At 40.9% G+C, this 23,363-nt stretch overlaps 5 protein-coding genes across 6 annotated transcripts in view; all 5 read right to left on the bottom strand.

Moving 5' to 3' along the window:
- Positions 1-428: 428 nt before the first annotated feature.
- On the bottom strand, positions 429-3,369 carry LOC142897969 (N-acetyllactosaminide beta-1,3-N-acetylglucosaminyltransferase 3-like). Its single transcript, XM_076040643.1, has 2 exons — positions 3,214-3,369; positions 429-2,498 (listed from the first exon to the last, which is right to left on the bottom strand). Exons 1-2 carry the CDS (start codon positions 3,228-3,230, stop codon positions 1,385-1,387), a joined length of 1,131 nt encoding a protein of 376 aa, XP_075896758.1. The 5' UTR covers positions 3,231-3,369; the 3' UTR covers positions 429-1,384.
- Positions 3,370-7,747: 4,378 nt separating this feature from the next.
- Positions 7,748-10,550, bottom strand: LOC142897968 (N-acetyllactosaminide beta-1,3-N-acetylglucosaminyltransferase 3-like). Its single transcript, XM_076040642.1, has 2 exons — positions 10,461-10,550; positions 7,748-9,163 (listed from the first exon to the last, which is right to left on the bottom strand). Exon 2 carries the CDS (start codon positions 9,148-9,150, stop codon positions 8,023-8,025), a length of 1,128 nt encoding a protein of 375 aa, XP_075896757.1. The 5' UTR covers positions 9,151-9,163; positions 10,461-10,550; the 3' UTR covers positions 7,748-8,022.
- Positions 10,551-13,787: 3,237 nt separating this feature from the next.
- LOC142897976 (N-acetyllactosaminide beta-1,3-N-acetylglucosaminyltransferase 3-like) lies at positions 13,788-15,462 on the bottom strand. 2 transcript variants are annotated; one of them, XM_076040661.1, is made up of 2 exons: positions 15,405-15,462; positions 13,788-14,918 (listed from the first exon to the last, which is right to left on the bottom strand). In XM_076040661.1, exon 2 carries the CDS (start codon positions 14,903-14,905, stop codon positions 13,802-13,804), a length of 1,104 nt encoding a protein of 367 aa, XP_075896776.1. In that variant the 5' UTR covers positions 14,906-14,918; positions 15,405-15,462; the 3' UTR covers positions 13,788-13,801. The 2 variants fall into 2 exon arrangements, with proteins under 2 accessions (XP_075896776.1, XP_075896775.1); XM_076040660.1 differs by lacking the exon at positions 15,405-15,462 and adding an exon at positions 15,159-15,264.
- Positions 15,463-18,406: 2,944 nt separating this feature from the next.
- Positions 18,407-21,674, bottom strand: LOC142897967 (potassium voltage-gated channel subfamily V member 2-like). Its single transcript, XM_076040640.1, has 2 exons — positions 20,213-21,674; positions 18,407-19,033 (listed from the first exon to the last, which is right to left on the bottom strand). Exons 1-2 carry the CDS (start codon positions 21,461-21,463, stop codon positions 18,776-18,778), a joined length of 1,509 nt encoding a protein of 502 aa, XP_075896755.1. The 5' UTR covers positions 21,464-21,674; the 3' UTR covers positions 18,407-18,775.
- Positions 21,675-23,187: 1,513 nt separating this feature from the next.
- The window catches only part of LOC142897966 (low-density lipoprotein receptor-related protein 8-like), an 11,644-nt gene continuing 11,468 nt past the window's right edge, over positions 23,188-23,363 (bottom strand). The window contains exon 13 of the mRNA XM_076040639.1: positions 23,188-23,363. This exon is cut by the window's right edge and continues 803 nt beyond it. The gene's annotated coding sequence lies outside the window, so the exon portion shown is untranslated.

The following is a 23,363-nucleotide window of genomic DNA, read 5'->3' as shown; positions in this document are numbered from 1 at the left end:
ATTCCATGTTGGTACAAGACACTGATTGGTCAACAGAATCAAATGAGAGGTGATTGGTCAGGTCCTTCATTCTAAACTGAATGGAATATGAAGACCCCGTGTGTGGAAAAAGGGATAAAAGTAATGCTGTGGAAAGTTGTGAAGACTTATTGAACACGACTGTATATTGAATGTCCTAATGGAAATCATACGAGGGTCTACTTTTCATATTTTGCTGAGTTTTGAGTTTTCCAAAAGCAATCATGTTTTGTAGGTGCTCTTGCAACAAAACAAAACAAAACACAAACGTGTCACTATTGGAACAGCCATATTCGATGATTGGCTGACACACTCTGAAATAGGCAACTCCTGATGATAGAGAACCACGTGATTTAAAAAAAAAATATATATATATATAGGGGGAAAAAAATCCAGGGCACTCCCTTGCGGACAATATGACGCCTTTATTTGATGGGCATTTCAATAATGACACACTGTTATCCATTTATACCTGAAGTAGGTGTGAGAAAACATGCCCATGCAGCAGGCATTCATCCTGATGCGACAAATAAGGTAGGCTTTGCTGTTGTGTCTCTGCTGACACATCTGCGTTGAAAGCAGAGCCTTTAGTGTCACTACTTTGCAACTGTGTTCAAGTTCAAAGGGAGAAACAGGGGAATCATAGCTTTCACCGGTAATTACACAAAAAGATTTTGTTTTTGCAATGATACGAGCCTATTCAAATAGTTACAAGAATAGTAGTACGTAAATGTGCTGTGCACACAAGAGGAAAAGAAAATGTCACTTCAATAATCAAAATGAAGCCGATGAGACTGCAAACCATGCTCATCTGAGCAAATTTAAACAATTTTGTGCCACTGCAGTATGACTTATTGAAGGAATAATCTACAATGTGCACAAATACTGAAATGTTTGTTCAAGGAGCACAGGGTGAGATTTGGTCGACAGATAAAATAAAGAGATATTGACTTTATTTTTTTCTTTATTTTGTATTTCTTAACCTGACACTTAAATAAGCCAATTGAGACATCCATGCCACTTTTTTTCTGCAAAGAAGCAGCTCACCACGTAAGCTTTTCATTTTATGATTTAATGTGAAATTCTAAATAGCTTTGAAAATTTCACAAGTCACCCTTCAGTTGTTGATTAAACCAAGAAAAACATAAATATAAAAACCAGATGGAGCAACTCAGGTTCTCTGCAAAGGCGTTTGAGAACTGAAGGTTTCAAAATTTCCAATTTTCTCTCTCGAACCAAGTCATTTTGCTTTTGTAAGTTTTGATTGTAAGTGGCGAAGAGAAAAACAGCTGATTGCCAATCAAAGTGCAATTGGAAAACTTGAGAGATAATGAAAGCCAGATTATCATAACAAGCTTCAAGCGCATTATTGCTGAACTCCGTCGGGGCCACACTTTAGATCAGGGTCATTCACTCTGTGCCACATGATAAACATCTGTGTTGGGAGAAATCTGTGCACCAGTAAAATGTCTTTATAAAAGCATGGGTCAAGTTCATCGAGTTTCTTGGAGGAAATGTCCATTCCAAATGGCTTCACACCTGCATGAAATGAGGGTTTGAGTCTGGCTTTGGCTAGACACATGCCCATGTAGACATCATCTATGGGAAAGTTGGGAATGGACCGAGACGTCTTGTGTATGACTGATGCTGTATACCTGGACAGTAGGTAGCCGCCACCACTGCAGTATAGAGGAAAAGAGTTGGACTGCTGGACCTGAAAAGGAACATAGTACTTGCTCCACGATTCTCGAATGGGGCTACCACCCATAATGAATCCAGTAAAGAGGTGTCTACTTCCATCCTTGTCATTAAGGCTTTGCAGATACTCCACCATATTGTCTGTGTGGGCAAACACATCATCGTCACCATTTAGCAGAAAAGATGCATGTGGACAGTTTTTATCCAGCCACTCCAGGAACAGTGCCTGCTTCAAAGTGAGGTTGATAAATGCATCTTTAAAGTCCCATTGGATGATATCGTTGTGCTCCTGTTGCTCCAGTTCCAATAGTTTATCCATTCTGACTTTCTCAGGTCCGTCACCTGTTGTTCCTGAGATGAAAATCCTCCGGACCCAAAGACCATTGATTTGTCTTTCTTTAGCCCAGGTTTTGCGCAGCACCTCTCTGCGTTCATAGTTGCCAGGAGCGCTTTTGATGACCAGCAGGAGGAAGACCTCATGTCCACATTTGTCAGGAGAGTCCAGAAGCAAGGGGAAATAGCGACAGTGTCGGTAGTAGACAAAGTCTTTCATGGTTGGAGGAAAAGAGTCGAAGCCTGTGATGTTAGCAGCTGACATATTCTGTTGACACATTTGTCCTTTTGGGGTCTTCTCCCCAATCTTAGTTTGACTTTGGCTGATTTTTCTCTTTTCTTCCCCAACAGAATCAGTATTTCCATGTCTGGCCAGGTAAAAAAGCCACAGGGTCAACACCAATAGCAAGGCAACCTTTTTTTTGTTGCTTCTTGTTATGAAAATTTGTCTGTTGGAAAGTGAAACACAGATAATCCATTAACATTTAAAGACAAAAATATAATCCATTGTTTGTTCACAGGTTTACTAAACAAATTAAGAATTCTCCATTGCCACCATTACATGTCCACTGTGTTTGGGCTTGAGAGAATCAAACATGGAAAAGAAAACATTCAAACCTGTTAAACGACAGGTAGATTGTGATCGCATGACAATCAGTCTGACTCTCGTACCTTACGAACTCTAAAGACTTTCAAGAGCAACATAACATGAGTCTCAGACTAAAACCGAAGAAAGTCATTACTCATAAAATAAAAACTATTAGCATTTTGTCTTTAATGACAACACTGGTATTCTTCTCATTGACTTAGACCTTAATCTCGGAATTTAAAAAAAAAAAACTCTTGTTGTGGCCGTAATTCTCTTTCATAGACTTCCGATCTATTGATCCTATTCCAGAGCAGCAGGGATTTTGTCATTAATCCCTGACGTTTCTTTTTCAATTAGAAGAAAAAAAATGTTGCCTTTTCCCAGTATTTAAAGGTTGGAAAAAAATCTCTGCAGAATGCTTTTAACAGAAATCTCATCAATAGCCAATTTTTGTATTAATTAAAAACAGTTTTTAACACATCAAACTGTCGTACCGATGAACATACTTTTTAAAGGTTCATGTATAACAAATTTTAAAAAGGTTTGGATAAAACCAAAAAGGAAACCATAAATACCTTAACATGTTGGGCATAAGTCCCGAAGTACAAAGGGCAGCGTAAGTCTCGAAGTACAAATTTAAAAGGTGGAAAAGGCCTGCCTTTTGGAATGACAATGTAGAATGTGTTTTGAGCCACTCTCTTTGCTCCTCACTCAATCATTCGACTGAGGCGGAGCCTGATGCACTTTAGCAAAAAAAATGTCTGGGGACAAAACAAGTGTTGGCAGTATGGTGTACAAGCATGGCTGATTGTGCCCCTTACAAAACCCAGATGTGAACCATCAATATCACGGACTGAGCAACATAATGCTATCTTCCAAAATGGTACCTTGTAAAAAAAAAATAATAATAATAAAAAAAAAAAAAAAACACATAAATAAAGTGACTTTTTTAAAGACACTTTGTGACACATGTAAAAAAGTACATGTGTTAGTTATAGTTACTATATTATTGTTACAGGATTTCAGGACGGAAGAACCAGGAAGAAAAGTGATCAACTAAGACACAATGAACAAACAAAAAGTCTTGACACACCCTAAGAAGTCATGCAAGGAGGAAGGCGCATCCTACATCATACCTGTCCGTCAAGTGATCATTCATTTCACTACTGAGGAGCCGGAATGCTATCCGGGGAAAAAAGCAAACAAAAAAAAAAAAACTGTCACGGAACAATGTATCTTGTCAGCATCCTTTATTACTCATGCTTGTCTGTCTCAAGTGGGATGTGTGTGTGTGTGTGTGTGTGTGTGTGTGTGTGTTCAAATGTCCTGGTATCCAGTATTCTGTAATTATAACCAAAACATGGTCAACTCATATTAACCCACACACCCACACCTTCTTCTTATCAGCTTTATTGCAGAATTTATTCTGTGGCAGTGTCTCAGTTGCTGAACTTCCCTTGCGGTAGTACGCGCCCTCTTGTGACAACATTTCAGAAACGTTTCCAATGAACTTGCTTAAAGGACCAGTGTATACAATTTAGCCTGGTTTATGATTTTTATATTTGTAAAAGCTTAATATATTACCAATAGATACATTAATAAAAGTGTATTCTCGCAGTACAATAAAAGTAATTTGGTTTTCCTACCTATAGGACTGTTCTTGTATTTATATAAGAACAAACATAGAGCAAGCATCTTGCTCCCAGTTAGTTGCCATCTTGTGAACAATCCAGGTCGCCTGACAGCACGTTTTGTATTTAGGGTGAACTCTCGTGCCCTAAAATATACCAGCAAAGAAGAAGGTGGACTAGACATCCAGGTTTGTGAACGCAGGCAACCATAGTTTACTGGCAAGCTTGGGAGGGTGAGCGACTGAGCACTGCAATCTAAAAACTGGAGCGCCTGTTTTATTTTTTTTCAAGTTCAGACGTTTACCACAACGCAAGTTTTTTCAATTACCTTGCATGGACTGTTTTTATACCATTTTTGAGAAAAAAAAATATATTTTTAATCACGTATATCTTTCAGCCATGAGCTTTGTAACCCATTAAACACTCATTTTAACTGCAGTTATTAAAAACATAATAAAAATAACAGGGGCCTGTGTAAAGGGTTAAAGTGTCCTTATGATGATAGTCAATGTGATTTACAGTTAATATGCGTATGTAGAGCAGGGGTCCGCAACCTTCACTGCCAAAAGACAACTCTTGCCCCTTCTCCCAGCAAATAACATTCACCTAGTGCTGCAAAACCTATTTGACCCTATTGTTGATCCTTGAACAACAGAATTATCCCAGGTGGGTGATTATTTCATGCACCTTGTGTCTTACTGCAGTTGTATGTAACTTGCATGTCAGGTCTTCCTTGGATGGAAGTAGTGACTGAATAACTACAAGAGCTACTGACAGTATAAAAGTCATCATGACAACTTGGCCTCCTTTTTGACACTAGAAGAAGATTTGACTAATAACCCCATTACCCAATACAAATAGCTAAACACTAGGAAGGAAGATAAGAAGGAGGAAAAAAAAGTAAAGCGGAACTAACTAACTTGTTAAAGTCATTGTCGATAATTATGAACGTGATCAGTGTGCTAACTGGGAAAATGTGTTATTTCAGAAGATTGAAGCAAACTGGTTCCCTTCGCATGACTCAGTTGGTACCCATTAAGTAGCTCTCACGTTCAAAAAGGTTGGTGACCTCAGACTTGAGGCTTCAGTTGCTCTACTGTACCATCTACTGGACAAAAAGAATAAGACAAGTATTTGGTTTGAAACCTGTTTAGATGTAGGATACAGAATAACTATATACATATAACTTGTTATAACTTTAGTTACATGCAATGCAAGACCACAACAGACCATTTTTTGGAAGAACACAGATCATTCATCACACTTTTTGTATTCCTGGTCCCGCAATGAATGAATGAATGAATGAACACAATCCTCATGGAATAGTTTTAAAACACACAACAGATGTTCCTCTTGTTTAATGAGTCATACAGTCAGGCCCATCAAGATTTAGAAACTGACAAAATATGCAGCATTTTGCCACCAAGCGCCTCCTCAACAAACCAGGAGTGACATATTGAATGGAATTTCAAAGTGTGATATGTCACTCCTGGTTTGTCCAGTAGATGGTACAGTAGAGCAACTGAAGCCTCAAGTCTGAGGTCACCAACCTTTTTGAACGTGAGAGCTACTTAATGGGTACGTTCACGTTCATAATTATCGACAATGACTTTAACAAGTTAGTTAGTTCTGTTTTACTTTTTTTCTCCTTCTTATCTTCCTTCCTAGTGTTTAGCTATTTGTATTGGGTAATGGGGTTATTAGTCAAATCTTCTTCTAGTGTCAAAAAGGAGGCCAAGTTGTCATGATGACTTTTATACTGTCAGTAGCTCTTGTAGTTATTCAGTCACTACTTCCATCCAAGGAAGACCTGACATGCAAGTTACATACAACTCCAGTAAGACACAAGGTGCATGAAATAATCACCCACCTGGGATAATTCTGTTGTTCAAGGATCAACAACCCACGAGTGAGCCTCCACAGCACAGTTGGAATGTCGCAAATTAAGCAGATTTTTTTTTTTTTTTTTTTTTTTTAACCTTTTACTGCGGTACCCCCAGGGGGCAATAGTGGCTATGGTTTGAGCAGAAAGGAATTGGAGTTGATGATTGGAAGGTCGCTGAGGGTCCTTGTTGTGGGATGTGTCTCTGAATGTGTCTGTCATAGCTGCAGCTTAGTGCGTGATTGGAAGTGAGTGAGCGTGTGTGCGTGGCTGCGAGCGGCCAGCAGAGGCGCCACCGCTTCAACCAGTGTGGGGGTCATAGTTTGTTCAAGGGAATTATCCCCGAAGGAAGCACGGTACTTCGGCCCTGGAGAAGACGGATCTCCCCCTGTGTCTCCCGACCACGGTCCGGAACGAAAGCAGGAACGGTTAACAGTCCTTGAGCAAGGACCCTAAAGTCCAGGCGCTGCACAACGACAGGATTCTGCTCTTTTTAGGTACAGTTAAGGCCAGCAACTATTTTACCCAGGAATCCATAAATAACTTACATAAGTTTTATAAAGAAAAAGATGTTGACGTCTGGATCAGTTCTTGTGTCAGAGTGACTTGACACCTGTGTCAACCACCCAATTACAGTGTTGTATTACATTATTACAACAACTTAGATGTTGTGTTGATGTAAATTTTTGGTTTAAGAACAATTCTGTCCGCATGATGCAGATGATGTGGTCATGTTGGCTTCATCGAGCCAGGACCTCCAATGTGCGCTGGGGCTGTTTGCAGCCGAATGAGAAGCGGCTGGGATGAGAATCAGCACCTCCCAGTCAGTGGAGAGACCCTGCCTCAGGTGGAGGAGTTCAAGTATCTTGGGGACTTGTTCACGAGTGAGGGGAAGATGGAGCGCGAGATCGACAGGCGGATCGGTGCGGCGTCCGCAGTGATGCTGTCGCTGTACCGATCTGTCATGGTGAAGAAGGAGCTCAGCCGAAAGGAGAAGCTCTCGATTTACCGGTCCATGTACGTTCCCACCCTTACCTATGGTCATGAGCCTTGAGCAATGACCGAAAGAACAAGATCGCGGACACAAGCGGCCAAAATGAGTTTCCTTCGTAGGGTGGCTGGGCGCACCCTTCCTTAAGGACAGGGTGAGGAGCTCCGTCACCCGGGAGGAGCTCGGAGTAGAGCCGCTGCTCCTCTGCATCGAGAGGAGCCAGTTGAGGTGGCTCGGGCATCTGTGTCGGATGCCTCCTGGACGCCTCCCTGGGGAGGTGTTCCAGGCTTGTCCCACGGAGAGGAGGCCTCGAGGAAGACCCAGGACACGCTGGAGGGACTACGTCTCTCGGCTGGCCTAGGAACTCCTTGGGGTCCTGCCGGATGAGCTGGAGGAGGTAACTAGAGCCCGTGACCCGACTCCACATAAAGCGGCAGAAGAAGAAGAAGATTTTTCCAACCACATTTTATTGACAGAAAGAAAACGAAAATGAGGCACCTTTAAAACAGCGACATGAAAATTCTGAAAAAAATAATCAAGAAAGCAAAACAAATAAATACATAATAATTAACAATAAACAATCAAACACAAGGCAACATTCAATCTTTCAATGTCTCAGAAAATAATTCATTATTTAATTTGTCATTGGGTTTTTCAGTTACACAATCAATCCACAAGATGGCCCCTCACGCCCACACTATTCCCCTTCATTGTACCCATACAAGTTCATACTTCCCAATCAGTCCCAAAGTCACAAACGGATCAAATTGATTCATGGTATGCCTTTACATAATAATCTCCAGGCTTGGACATGAAGTGAAACAATCTTTAGGTGGAGTTACATTAAAAACAAACTTTTTTGAAGTCAGTTCACTTACAGTTACACTTTTTGAATCCCTTTGGGATCACATTTTAACTGAAGATCATGCACCCTTTGCCACATGATGTATAAGTAAGCTGGGAGAAATCTGTGCACCAGCAAAACATCTTTATAAAAGCAAGGGTCAAGTCCATCCAGTTTCTTGGAGGGAATTCCCAGTCCTGCAGTTTTCACACCCATGTGAGACGTGGGTTTAAGTCCAGCTTTGGCAAGACACATGCCCATGTAAACATCATCAATGGGAAGTATGAGAATGGACTCAGACATCCTATGTATGACTGAGGCCGTATACCTGGACAGTAGGAAGCCACCACCACCACAGTAAGGGGGATAGGAGTCAGACTCCTGGACCTGAACAGGGACGTAGTATTTGCTTGAACTATGTCTGATGGGTCCCACATACTGAATTAGATGTCCAGTGAAGAGGTGTCTGCTTCCATAATCATCTTTCAGGCTTTGCAGATACTCCACCATGTTCTCTGTGTGGGCAAAAACGTCATCGTCACCATTGAAGAGAAACGGCGCTTTTGGACAGTTTTTATCCAGCCACTCCATGAAGAGCACCTGCTTCAAAGTGAGGTTGAAGAGTGTGTCTGAGAAGTCCCATTGGATGATATCATTGTACTCCTGCTGCTCCAACTCCAAAAGTTTGTTCATTCGGATTTTCTCAAATCCATCGCCTGTTGTCCCCGAGATGAAAATCCTCCGGATCCACACGCCATTGTGCTGCCTGTCTTTAGCCCAGGTTTTGCGCAGCACCTCTCTGCGTTCGTAGTTGCCAGGAGAGCTTTTGATGACCAGCAGGAGGAAGACCTCGTCAGACCTATCAGCTCCTCCACATTTGTTAGGAGAGTCCAGAAGCAAGGGGAAATGGCGACAGTGTCGGTAGTACAGAAAGTCTTTTATATTAGCAGGAAGAGAGTCGAAGCCTGTGACGTTAGCAGCTGATACATTTTGTTTGCACCCTTCCCAAACAAATGTGCCTTGGGTTGATTGGCTCATCTGACTGTCCCTTCTTGTGACATCCTCCTCCATGCGCTTTGCTCTTTTGTGCGTAATGAGGTGGAGAACCAACAGACCCAAAATTACTGCTATCAAAAATGTTTTCAATATGATCTTTTTTTTCATTGTTGAAATCTGGCTGTGGGAATAAAAAGAAACAGAAATTTCACATTAGAACAGCTGTGGAGGTTGCAGCCTTAAATAATCCTGCACAAATAACAAATTACAGTTAACAAAAATGACAAAAGAGGAAATAGAGGCAAGACAAAGGACTGCTACGTGTTGTGAATTAATACTTAAATTATTATAAGCAAAGGCTTGTTTGTGGATCTGAAAGAGAGAGAGATGAACATTTGTGCTAGTCTAAAAAATAAACACAGAAATGTAAGAAATGTATCCAACTTAAGAACTATTGTGATGACTAATACTTTTAATGGGTGTTAAATAGACAATGTGTCTCTTTTATTGCATTTTTAGCATTTGAAAACATTGCAATAGAAAGAATAATTTAGGGCTCTTTCATTGAGTGAAAGAAAAAAGGAAAATGAAATTTTCTCACACAAGGAATACCTGAAAGATACACAGATATCACTTCTCCATATCTGCATATTGATATCACTTTGTTAAATGAGTTGGCCAATAAAATGCAAAATACAAAACACATCAATAAAACCCAGCGTTAAAGTACGTCTTCATTGCATTTACTGCAGACTTGTGTTTGACAACCATTGGCTTTTCACTGTACTACTACTACTAAGGGTTAGAACAGTACAGTCGACAATAAATGAAAATATTCCTTTGAACGCTGAGTGTATCAGTTTTTGTTGCATGACATGTTTGTTCTCTAACAAGGTCTTTGTCAAACCAAAAGTAAAAGTTTGTTTTTGAACACTAACAGTACTGTTTGAGATTTAAAAAAAAAAAAAAAAAAACTTTACCTGACAAAATGATTCAGGTTTACACGCCACAATTGTGAGATTTTGTTTCAATAAATTGTTGAACTAATTTAAAAAAAAAAATGACCAATGTGCCCCCCCCCCCCCCCCCCAGTCACCAGTCATCAGAGACACGCTACAGTGTGTTCAAGGAAGTCGAAAATACCACCTCAATTTTGCGAGATGCATCTCGCAAATTTAACTTACCAATACAGCCAACGACCTTAGTTTATTTATTTGTTTTTTGGTTTGTTTGTTTGTTTGTTTGTTTGTTTTTAGTCTTGAGGCGTTTTGCGTATACTTTTAGCGTCGTGCCAAATCTAATACCAAACGGGGTCTTTCGTCAACGTTCATCGAAATGCTGAGGTCGGCGCTCAGCATTTCCCGTTACTTGACACACGGGGAAACGTTCAACACGGGAAACGCGGCGCTCGCGAAATCGGTTTGGTATGAGAGAAATTGAAACCGGGAGATAAGAGAAACTAATAGAAGTGTGCTTACCGTGTTTGGGGACATGGAAAGCGCCGGCTGAATGTTGGGATGTCTTGTCAGAATGCCGCCTGCGACATTAGAGCTGGGCTGTCGGCGGGGCGGTGTCTGCACGCGCGCGCGCGCGCGCACACACACACACACACACCTTGTTAATGTACAACTCCTCGCTAATGTATTAGAACATAATACCCGATTGAAGATGACCTACAATTATCAAACACTTTGTAATAGAGGCTTTTGTTTTCATTTTACGGCCCTTCAAAGTAAGGGTCTTTTTCAAAATAATAATAATAATAATTTTTTTAACCCCATTTTCACCCCTTTCCCATATTCCAAAACTACAAACTACTACAATACACCAAAATTTGATTTCTTGAAAAAAAAAAAAAAATCAAATCCACTCAATAGCGCCCCCTAGAGAAAATGGGGGCTGTCTACCCCATTTTCAGCCCTTAACATACTTTGATATGAACCAAATTTTGATCACTTGTCGTGTTATGTATTCACTTGTGTGTGAATATCTAGTGAGGAGAGACAATGACGAGACGGGTGCTTCTCAAGTTGACAGCTTTACTTCTGTTCTGCAGTAGCGCATACACAGAGTACGGGGTGCAGCAGGGACACAAAAGCAGCTACGGAAGCCCGAAGCCGAAGGCAAACACATATTGAACAATACATTACAGTCGAGGCTGCAAAAATCTCCCTGTGATGACAAAATCAAGGCTTCAGCTTCCCCAGAGCACCGCCTACAGGCCGATATGTGAATAAGACACTAAAATGGCCGTTGCGCCCCCTAGGAATGTCCCATCGATGTGCTACAAACACCCACGCATTCATCTCATCAAGCTGTACATCACGTACGCTCTAATATGTTAGATACGACAAACAGGAAGTGAGATATTTCTATTTGTCTATTTGTCCGTTCATTCACTGGCCACGCCTACACCGTTATTCACACTTGGATAAATGTTGCACAGATAGATTCCTGAAGACCTTGGCTAAACGTTGATGCCAACATCTTTCCTGTAGATGCAGAAATGGCCGAGTTGGAAGAATTTGTTTCCCAGGTTTCAAAAACCGAGACATGAGAAAAAAAAAACTTTAATGGCCGTAGCGTCCCCTAGGAACGTTGAAAATTTGCGCAACCCACGCCTTCGTCTCATCAAGCTCTACGTCGCGCAAGCTCTAATTTTTGTGATATGACAAACAGGAAGTGAGAAATTTCCACTTGTTTAAAATCGCCCAAAAATGTACTGTCCGTTTTTTCACTGACCACGCCTACACCGTTACTCACACCCCAGTTAAAGTTACACAGTTAGATTGCTGAATCTCTTAGGTAAAAGATGATACCTATAACTTTCATGTAGACGCAGAAATGACAGAGTGAGTATCTTTTGTTTGTCTCATCATGGCCTAAAATTTACATTTGACAGCCTTATCCACAAAAAAAAAATCTGCATCATTTGCATACACAGGCTTATGATTATTTACACTTCTTCCAGAGTTGGCACATGTCAGCCGGCCTGGGGAGGCGTCGGCGGCCGAGGTCGGGGGTCATTGGCGGGCATCGGCAAAGGTCGGGGGTCATCGGGGGTCGGCGGCGGCCACGTAGGCTAAGTCCAGCAAACCCTGCTTGCATAATCATTATTATTAATATTATGTACTATTTTTACACTTCCAACTTTGGTGACCAAACCAAGCAGAGAGATGAAACGTTGTCAGAGAAGATATTATTGCTGTGAACATTTCTTAAAAAAACAAAATTTGTATTTTCAGCAGCAAGGCTCAAGTGGCAGTTAAGAATTGTGCCCACATAACTGAATTTAACTTTGCTGAAGAATGTCATTATATTGCCTTCAATCTGCATCAACAACTCTAACTCTAACTCTACACTTGTAAACAAAAACTGCTGCTGTGGAAACATCAATGCACACTGTAATGGGAAATATGTATTCTTGGGTTATTCTTTATTATGTTGTATTCTGTGTCATATGATCACTAGTAGCACGTGTAATCTGTTCCTTTCATAGTATAACCTTCTCGAGACATTCTCCTCGTGGTCCACCAGAGGAGGCTGTAAATGTGTCAGCTTGTGCTGATTCTCTGTGCTTTGTTTTCCTCTTCTTCCCTTCCTTATCTATTCCCCTCCCAGTCCAGTGTATAAGAGACCTTCTTCCTCCTTTCCTCCTCGCACTCGCACTCCCATTTTACTGTGTTTTGTGCCTCGGAGCTCCGATCCCCTTTTTATTGTTTGTTCATTAAATTACTTATTATCCCAGTATTCCTGCATCGGCATCTTCGCTCTTTTCCACAACACACACATTAACACAGCATGGACTTTATATTTTCAGACAATCAACAACTATCAAACTCTTAGGGGCTTCTTTTAATCAATTTGACAAATGTGTAAGAATTTGTTCCCAATGCATTTAAAGTTTGAAGAGTAAAGTGTTTTACTCTTTATTCATTGAGTGTATTTCATTCATTTCTTGGAGGAAATATCCAACCCAAATATATTTACAGTTGATTCCTGTGATGTCAGCAGCTGATTTATTTTGTTGATGTATTTTGTCCTTGGTGCATTTACTACGATCTATCTGACTAGTGTAATTTTGTTTTTATCTTATTGTTCAAAATAAAAATTAATGTGTATTACATTTCAGCTATTATTATATAATATATTATTAAATTATATTAAGTATATGTATTTTTTTTGCAGGTTTACCAAATAATTTGTGTCAAATTCCTTTTCACCAAGAGCCACAGAAACAAGATGGTTGCCCTCCAGGGTAACGGTGTTTAAATATCTCTATAACTACGATGGTTTACTATTTGTTTGAGCAATTTCAATTCCTCCTTTGGGTGGCTGATTTGGTTGAGCTTGACACGTGCAGTTGGTTGAGAAATGACGATGAGAAAAAATGTTCTAGTTGGTCCGTTTTTGACCATTTATTGTAAATGTAAAAAAAAAACAAACAAAAGGGGCCTCATGTATAAAAACGTGTGTGGATTTCATCCTAAAACCTGACCAATGATCCTTCATTACAACCTCCAAACAATGGGCGAATAAGCAAGTCAATGCATCGTCATACAAATGAATACATTCATTTCCCTTTACATTCCCTAATAGTGAAACTTGGTCAGTCCCATTAAGAGCCAGCCTCTTTTGGTCCCTTTTTTTTTTTCATATTGCCCCCAATCTTCAATGTCCAATCACCAAATCCAGTAAGAAATGTCACCCTTCAGTGGCATTAGCACGATCTCAAGTAAAAAAGAAAGAAAGAAAGAAAGAAAGAAAGAAAAAGAAAAAATACTCCAACAATAGTACTACACAGATCTGCAGAAGTCTGTTATTTCCTTGAAAAACATTTTAGATCAGGGTCATGCACTCTTTTCCACATGACATATAATTCTGTTGGGAGAAACCTGTGCACCAGTAAAAGGTCTTTATAAAAGCAAGGGTCAAGTCTATCTAGATTCTTGGAGGGAACCTCCAAACCAAATGTCTTGAAACCCATATGAGATGTCAGCATAAGTCTAGCTTTGGCCAGAATCATGCCCAGGTAGACATCATCCATGGGGAAAAGAGGAAGGGACTGGGACATCCTGTGCATTATCAAGGCTGTGTACCTGGACAGGAGGATGCCACCACCACTACAGTATGGTGGATAGAGGTCAGGCTTGTGAATCTCATGAGGGACAAAGTATTTGCTCTGTGTGGTTCGAACGGCTGGGTCATTCAGACGGACAAACCCAGCAAAGAGGTGCCTGCTTCCAGCATCGTCTTCAAGGCTTTGCAGATACTCCACCATATTCTCTGTGTGGGCAAATACGTCATCGTCACCATTTAGAAGAAAAGATACATTTGGACAGTTTTTATCCAGCCACTCTAGAAAGAGCACCTGCTTCAAAGTGAGGTTGCAGTGCGTGTCTTTAAAGTCCCATTGGATGATATCGTTGTGCTGCTGTTGCTCCAGTTCCAATCGTTTATTCAGTCTGATTTTCTCAAATCCATCACCTGTTGTTCCTGAGATGAAAATCCTCCGGACCCAAAGACCATTGATTTGTCTTTCTTTAGCCCAGGTTTTGCGCAGCACTTCTCTGCGTTCGTAGTTGCCAAGAGAGCTTTTGATGACCAGCAGGAGGAAGACCTCATCTTGTCCACATTTGTCCGTGGGGTCCAGAAGCAAGGGGAAATGGCGACAGTGTCGGTAGTAGAGAAAGTCTTTCAAATTAGCAGGAAGAGAGTCAAAGCCTGTGATGTTAGCAGCTGATACATTGTGTTTGCAATCTTCCCAAACGAATGTGCCTTGGGTTGATTGGCTCATCTGCCTGTCCCTTGTGACATCCTCCTTCATGCGCTTTGCTCTTTTGTGCGTAATGAAGGAGAGAACCAACAGAGCCAAAATTACTGCTAGTGCTATCAAAAATGTTTTCACTGGGATCTTTTTCATCCTAGAAATCTGGCTGTGGGAATAAAAAGAAACAGACATTTCATATTAAAATGGAGTGGAGGTGGCAGTCTTAAATAATCAATCATGCACAAAACAGAGAGATGAGCATTTGTGCTAGTCTAAAAAATAACATTTATACATTTATAAATGTTATTTTTATATTATGTATCCAACTTAAGAACTGTTGTAATGACTATTAATAAAATTGGCATTTTCTCACACACGAAATAACTGAAAGATATACAGATATTACCTTTTTATATCTGCACTGTAAAATACAAAACACATCAATAAAATCCAGCGTGATCTAGGTTTCCTTGGAGTTGTTCTGTTCAGTCGGTTTTCAATGCACCGAACACCCGCCTTTCGTCAATGTGCATTCAACTGCCCCCGCTCAGCATATCCTGTTATTTCACACGTGGGGAAATACAGGAAACGCAGCACCAACGAAATTGGTTTCACATGTCGTGGCAAGAGAAATGAATAGAAGTGTGCTTACCGTGTTTGGGGACATGGAAAGCGCCCGCTGAATGTTGGAATGTTTTATCAGAATGACGCCTACAACGTTATAGCTGTGATTTTGGCGGGGCGTGCCTGCACACACACACACACACACACACACACACACACACACACACACACACACACACACACATACACACACACACACACACACACACACACGTCTTGTTAATCTACAACTCCTCACTAATGTTTTAGAAGATAATACACCACTAGGGCGCAAAAAACTGTTTTTGGCTCACCAACACAGGAGACAACAAGAAAAACAAGGACCGCACTAAAAATACAAACATATTAAGAGATAAAATAAAGAATGCGCTGAGAGCAAAATACAGTAAAGTCAATTTTGCTTGTCATTGCCACAGTCTTCTTATTATTCTTATTCTTATTCTTATTATTCTTATTATGTACTATTTTTACACTTCCAACTTTGGAGACCAAACCAAGCAGAGAGATGAAACGTTAAAACACGCTTAATGTGTATGTCTCATACACAGGTTCTAAAATCTGCACCAAGACTGCTCAGTTGTCTGAGAAGATATTTTCGATGTGAACATTTCTTAAAAATCGAAATTTGGATTTTCAGCAGCAAGGCTCAAGTGGCAGTTAAGAATTGTGCCCAGATATCTGAAAGTTTCCACAGTCTCAACATGTTGGCAGACAAGAGAAATTGGCTTTCCTGTGGGATTTGGTTTTGTGCAGAAAACCAACTCCTCGGACACACTGATTTCCAGCTGGCTAGCTAGACAGCATGATTCAAGAGCTTTTGCATAGGTTAAATAGGAAGTCTCACCATGGGTGGTAATACTTCTGTCACAGGCCAACTACTGCCATGTCATCCTCATATAAGAGAAAAGAGCAGAGGTGAAAGAAGGCTGCATTGTGGACAGCCAGTGCTAATGGTTTGCTCTCCTGACAGAGTAGCATTTAGACTTACTTACCGTCTGAGGGCAGCAAGAGAGAATCTCTGATTCAAAGAATCAGACTTGTGTCCACACTATGGCCCGCCAGAATTTACAATTAGATGTTTACCTTCATTGAGTTGAAGGCTGCGCTGAAATCAACAAACAATATCCTTGCATATGGTTGCATATGTTCGGTACATTCAAGTTGTTTTGAGACTCTCGCGGGGTCAGCGTGGCGTCATCTGTGCCTCTATGACTCTCAAATTTTGTACTGGATCGAGAGTGCTGGCTACAGTTGTAGTCAGAAGATCCACCAGAACCTCCTCCATAGTTTTACAGTATGGAACTAAGGAAGTTAGCGCAATTGGCCGAAAGCCTTCAGGCTTGCTTGCACTCGGCTGTTTTGGTATATTCCATATGACTGAGAATTTCCAAGGTGTGCCCACTCCAGTAACCAGGAGGTAATTAAACAACCTTGCAAAGATTCCTTTCAATTGAGGGATACAGGATTTACGTAGTTGAGCTTTAAACCCATCAGGACCAATGGCCTTAATTGCTTTCAGATTAGAGAGTACTCGTCCAACAGCATCATCTGTGATAACTAATAAAACAATGATTTTGTGGGAAGATTGTTACAGATCCCATCACACTCACCATTTGTCATCCACAGTAACATACCTATCAAGAAGAATTGATCCAGCTCGTCTATAAAGTCTTGACTACTGTTTCCAGGGCTTTCTCATTTTTTACTAGTTTTACCCAAAGAGGTATTTAAGCCTTCCCGAGCCTGTTTGATATTACAAAAGGATCATATATTCACATGTTGAAATTTAAAATGTAACATTGGTTGATACATTTGAATTTGATACAGTTTTTAATTATATGTTTGTGGCTGTGTATACTGTATATATACGGAAAACCCAGGGGTAACCGTGAAGTTATCTCGCTAAGAGTAAAATCCTGCTTCATGATACAAGCCCCTGATGTGGGAAGCTGTCACTGGCATTTGAGAGGCACACATGTCCTCGTCATGACATCACAAAGATCAACTTTCCAGAAGAATTTAGGAGGTTTCCAGGTATAATTGCTGGTGTCAAAAATCGCATCCAGTCTTTTAGAGCCACATGCAGTATGAGGACCATTTCAAATATCATAATAATATGAATAAATATAAAACATTGATGAAAATGGGAGACGTTCTTGTGAAATGAATTGATCTACTACTGGCTTTTAAGTTATTATGAGCGCTGTGTGAAAAGGGATTTCACAATTAACTTCTGGGGTCTTCCGGGAAGGGGTTTTGAAATAAGGCATTTCAAAAACTACACATAGTGCAAAGAACCATTTGACAAGCAAGTCCACCGACAACAATGCACCACACCTAGAGTTTGTTTAGGACAAAATAGACAAGACCATTTGACAGTGTGAAAACAGTTTAATGCTAAAGTAAATTTAAGAAAAGTACCAAGAAAATCTTAAATGAAAAATAAATGGTTGAAATGGGGTTCGATTCCGGGCCTGGGACCTTTCTGTGTGGAGTTTGCATGTTCTCCCTGTGTCTGCGTGGGTTCTCTCCGGGTTCTGCGGCTTCCTCCCACACTCCAAAAACATGCATGTGAGGTCAATTGAACATTCTAAATTGTCCGTAGGTGTGCATGTGAGTGTGAATGGTTGTTTGTTTCTATGTGGACCTGCGATGACCTGGCGACTCGTCCAGGGTGTCACCCTGCCTTCACCCTAAGACAGCTGGGAGAGGCTCCAGCAGACCCCCAGGACCCTGAGCTCGGGACCAAGCGGGTATGGAAAATGAATGAATGAATGAATGGTTGAAATGGACATTTTGAATGATGACATGTTTATGTTGTAAGTTTGCATTTGTAAGTGTTCTGAAGAGGTGAATTTATGAGCATTATGACTATTTTAGTTTTCCTGTAGCTGTGAGATATGGGGAAAGAAAATGTAACAAAACACACAAAATCCATTAGTAAAGCACATTATTGGTCAGTGCATAGGTCAATGTTTAAGGTTATGTTTAGCTTTCTCAGAAAAAATGAAACTTTAAGAAGAGGAGAAGTCTTGGTCTGGTTCCTTTAATCGCCAGCAACACAACAAGGAAAGTGCAGAAGGGTTTTTACACAGACAACTGTATAATGTATACAAGTGCCCATGTACAAGTCTTTCGAGGACTGCACTTCACTAAAATGAGATAGCGGTTGCACAAATAGATAAAAAAAAAACAAAAAAAAAAAAACAGGCTTAGAATGTCAGACATATGCATAATGCTGTAGACATAATAGACATATGGGTCTGAGGTTTGAGCATTTAATGCTGTCGTACATGAAGGCTCAGTTTCACTTTCAACAAGAAACATAGTGTCCCACCCTGCACATGAATGAAGTCTTGCCACTTGAAGATCCCCTTCACCTGAAATGTCTCCCTGTGCTCAGTCTTCTTCTGAGGGATGGAAACACATGTCCAGCTTGCGTCTGAGGCGCCTCTTTAGCAGGAAGCGACGTTGCACAAAAGTCATATTGTACTCCTGGGCTTTGAGCTTGGCGTAGTAGTCCGAGAACTTGTTAAAGAGGAAAGAGATGGGCATGCCATTGAGAATAATTCCAAACGAGATGCAGGCAAAGGCCACAAAGCGACCCAGTATGGTCACAGGAACCACATCCCCGTAACCCACAGTTGAGATGCTGACCTAGAAGAGAAACATATCACTTAACCTTTTTGCCTCTCACCATATGAGCAGGATGTTCCTGTTTAGAGGTCTGACTGTGTGCAAATCTTACTTCATCAGTATGTTCCAACAACAGTCCGCAGCCTGCCAATTTGGTCCACTTGACCGCCATTTGGAATAAATTTGTATAACACACTTTGAATATTGAAATGTCTGCTTGTTTGAACTCAGTATTATGACTTAGTGGAGTGTACAAGTTAGATTTCTGATCCTGACTTCTTGAGCTTTGAAGAAAAAAATAATAAGCAGAAGATAGAATCCTCAAGGACCCCTTTGTTTAATGTGGTGGTCTGTCTGTTGACCTTGGCCAACATTTGTAAACACAGTGGGACACAGGCTCTCAAATACATCTAATTCTGAATACAATGTGTTGTTCCTGGTTCATACTTCCTGTGCCTCACAACAGCCTCTGTTGTAATATGGAGTGGATGTCCACCCACATTAATATTTTGGTTCCCCTGAATCCACTCACGTTAAAAGCTTTGACAAAAACATTTTCACCTATTCCGTTGAGAACTACATGTTTTTGATCACCAGACAAGGTCACCCAGAACATCCATCAAATTACCTTAAAACCTTTGGATACTCAAATACTCATCTTGGCTGGTTCAGAATGAGCTAAACATTCTGACGTTGTGCAGGTGCGACTATTCTCTTCATAGAGCTCTCACATTTTCAGTAGAGAAGTGAAACTGAAAATACAACAACAGTCTGCATATGTTTTTACTTTCTGTACATATCCCAAGGTGTGTGCGAGCGCACCCCTGAGGCTCTGAGTACAGGAGAAGCACCATTGCTTGGATGGATAGGTTCTGCAGATGTTCAATGATCATGTATTCCCACAGGCTCTGTGGGGATAATTTCATTAATCTCTCAATGAAATTTAAGAAAGTTGAAAGTTGATCGGCATTTTTGGGAAACGCTCCATTCAACGATGCAACATTGGTTGTTGGTTTTGTCGGCTGAGAAAACTACCGATCTCATGAACTTACTTTCACTTTTTTCTCACTTTTTAGGTAATATGTCCTCCATTAGCAAAGTCATCAATAAAGCCAAATCACTGAAGCGACTGGTCAGTGCCTACAGAGTCTAATTGCTTGACAATGACAACGACTCCACAGTTGAGTCAGCAATACTTACTGCAGCCCACCACCAGGCGTCTGGGATACTGCTGATTGGAGAGCCCACTGCATCCCTCTCAGCTGAGTGAAGGAGAGCGGAGAAAGTGAAAATCCCCATGGCGATGAAAAGGAAAATGCAACAGGCCTGCTGGTGGCACTGGCGCAGAGTGAACCCAAATGCTCTCATGCCTGTCGAGTGTCGAGCCAGCTTAAGAATCCGAAAGATTCGCATCAGCTTCACAATTTTGAGGACGTGGCTGATCTTACTGACCCGAGCAATGGTCCTTGATGGACCTTCCTGTGCATTCATGTCCTCGGAGTCACTGAAAGCTTCAAAGACCATCTGCATGAAATAAGGGATGACAGCTATCATGTCAACAAAGTTCAGTCCACTCTTCAAAAACATTTTGATGTTGGGAGTGCTGGCAAAGCGAACCAAATATTCAAAGGTAAAAAAAAGAATGGTGATTATCTCCACCCACTCCATGTGTGTTCTGTCGTTAATTCTATATTTCTGCAGTTCCTTCACAGTGTTCAGAGCCATTGCAACGATAGAAAAGAGCACAAAAAGGTTGGAGACCACACTGAAAGCCTTTGCCCACATGGACGAGTATGGGTTCTCCACAAAGTTCCACAGAATTTTCCGCACATCTCCAAACAGCATGTGCTTGAATCGTTCGTCGTCATACTTGCTGTCGATCTCTGCCATCAGCTCCTGATCCACTTTCAGGTCATCCCTTAGGTCATCCATCTTTTCCTGGAATACCATCCAGCAGCAGAGCTCGGTGTCCTTCAGGCTCAGGCCCCAGTATTCAATCTCCTCCTCAAAGTTGAAGGGGCACATTTCTCGTACAATCCACAGCACCCCGCTTGTGTAGAAATGGGAGACATGATGGAAGAAGGCAGGGTCACGGTCAAAAAAGAACTCGTTGTTGCGCAAAGAATAGTCGTCACACAGTTTGAAGAGTTTCGTCCTGTCCCTGCAGAGAGCCAGGGAGCCTATCCGGGTTTGCGGATATTTAACGGCACAAATCCTGGGGATATGAAACACTTTCCCGCCAACGTTGACATTGATACTCTGCTGCTGTTGAGCTCCGTCCTGCGTGCTGGGTGCCTCTGGACTTTCCAGATTCTCCAGAGATTTCCACGCCTTGACAGTTTTTTCTTGGGATAAAGCAAACGTTTTGTCCGCGCCACCTTTGGACAAGCAGTTGACAGTTGAGCGGCGGTTTTGCAAACATCTCTGTAGCCGTACATCCTCTGAGGCCATCGTAGCGTAGAGGCAATGCAACTGAAGAAGCCAATGAAGAGGAAGAGAAAATGGAGGGGGAAACCATAACAGGAAACACCTCAAGAAAAAGACTCTCGAAATACACTGTATGTGTCAGAGGGAGAGTGCCCGATCCCACAGGAAGAGAGATTGCGCTTCCTGTTTTGTGGCTCAACAATGAGATAATAGTCCAGAGAATTCTCGGTAAAGCGAAACAGAGAGCACTCGCAGGAGGTTCAGCCCCATGCTCACTCTGAGTAACAACGCTCATTTGATTCATCAGGAAGGAAGATCAAGGGCAACCTTCAGGAATGCCATTCTTCTAATCTCATTGGTGCCTCTCCAGGTTTCCTTAAGCAGTTGTAAATATAGATTGCGACACAGGATTAGAAAACAAAGTTGATTTAAGGATTTCCAAGCAGCAAGGTCAAAAGCCAACTAAGGCCATTGAATGATTTCAGTTCTTCTTATTTCTTTTCTGAAACTAACTTTCCTTCATTTTGTGTTACTTTCATTTACTCTTCCAATGCCTCTAAAGCTGGAGGGGGAAATTCTACGTGAGTATGATGACCACCAAATTTGGGGAAGTGAAGAGAAATGGCATGTGGTACTACGCTCATGCCTACATGTTGGTCACACATAGAATGGGTAATGCTTTGTGTGCTTTATTGAGTGGAACTTGATCAATAACCATGCATGTTATTTGATTTGATTTGATTTGTCTTAACATCAAAATTATGGTGGCAGAGTTTTACAATAGGACGCAATAGCTCCTCATTGTAAAAGATTATACAAAGTTGGGTTTTTTTTGTTAATTATTTTGTAGTAGTACTAGTAGCCTTTATTGTCAGTGTATGACTGTGCACTCAACAAAATTGGGGCGTAGCTCCAACCAGTGCATTACATACATACATACATACATACATACATATATACATATAATTTTATAGCAATGCCATGAAAAGATGCAATATACAACGAGTAGATATTTTTTTATGTTCTTACATGGCACGCTCGTTAGGCTGTATTCAGTAGAGACTACGGACAGTACAGGTTCTATTCATGATAATATGAAGTCCTAGTTGGGTGCTGTGTGTAAAGAGTGTGACGGTGTGTTTATGTAATGGCCAGTTGGAAAGTTGCTGATAAGGCATGATTGATATACCCAAGTTGAAAAATATCACCTTTCAAAATGTTCAGGCTGGTCTAGTTATGGAGATGACTAATAATGACCTTTTTTTTTTTTAAATTGTAGGATGCTAACCAGTAGCCTGTGTAGAAATGATAGACATCTTTGAACCTCAATCTCAATATATTTTTATTTAATAGATATTTTTGTTTGCAAAGATGAACCTACTTATGTGGTGCTGTGTTACAACCCTCTATAACATCTCGCACCCAATGAGATCGTAACACAGCTATACAGAAGAATTTAAGGTGTGTGTCCTGGTTTTATCTTGTTTGTAGAGTTCCCAGCACTGTTCTTGGAGGCTGTACCTTGAGCTGAAGTCTGCAATCTAGCACAGCCTGCCTCGCTGGTTTGCACTACCACTCATATTCCTTGAATAAATGAACACAACTAGGAAATTAATACGTTGTTCTGATTGTGCCGATTTAAAAATACTGGCAGCTGGCAAAGTGAAACCTCTGTTCAAACTGGTAAACTCAATTCAAGATGTTGTCCATGGTTGCCATAAAAATGATAATTACAAAATCACACAACATAAGTGAAAAACATTTATCATTTAATTCAGTGAAAACAACTAACAGTTTAGTCCATTTTGCAAACGCTGTACGACAGACAGTAAGTTTGCCACAAAATAAATAATGATCACACAACTCGCTAGTAGTTGAAGCACACTACCTGACTTGTCTTTTGAATTCTGGCCCACCCCCAGGA

The sequence above is a fragment of the Nelusetta ayraudi genome, unplaced genomic scaffold (assembly GCF_046127955.1).
Source record: "Nelusetta ayraudi isolate G7.1 ecotype Tasmania unplaced genomic scaffold, CSIRO-AGI_Nayr_v1 ptg000062l, whole genome shotgun sequence".
NCBI lineage: Eukaryota > Metazoa > Chordata > Actinopteri > Tetraodontiformes > Monacanthidae > Nelusetta > Nelusetta ayraudi.
Note: the sequence above shows the minus strand (reverse complement) of the source record. Positions and strands in the feature narration are given on the sequence as shown.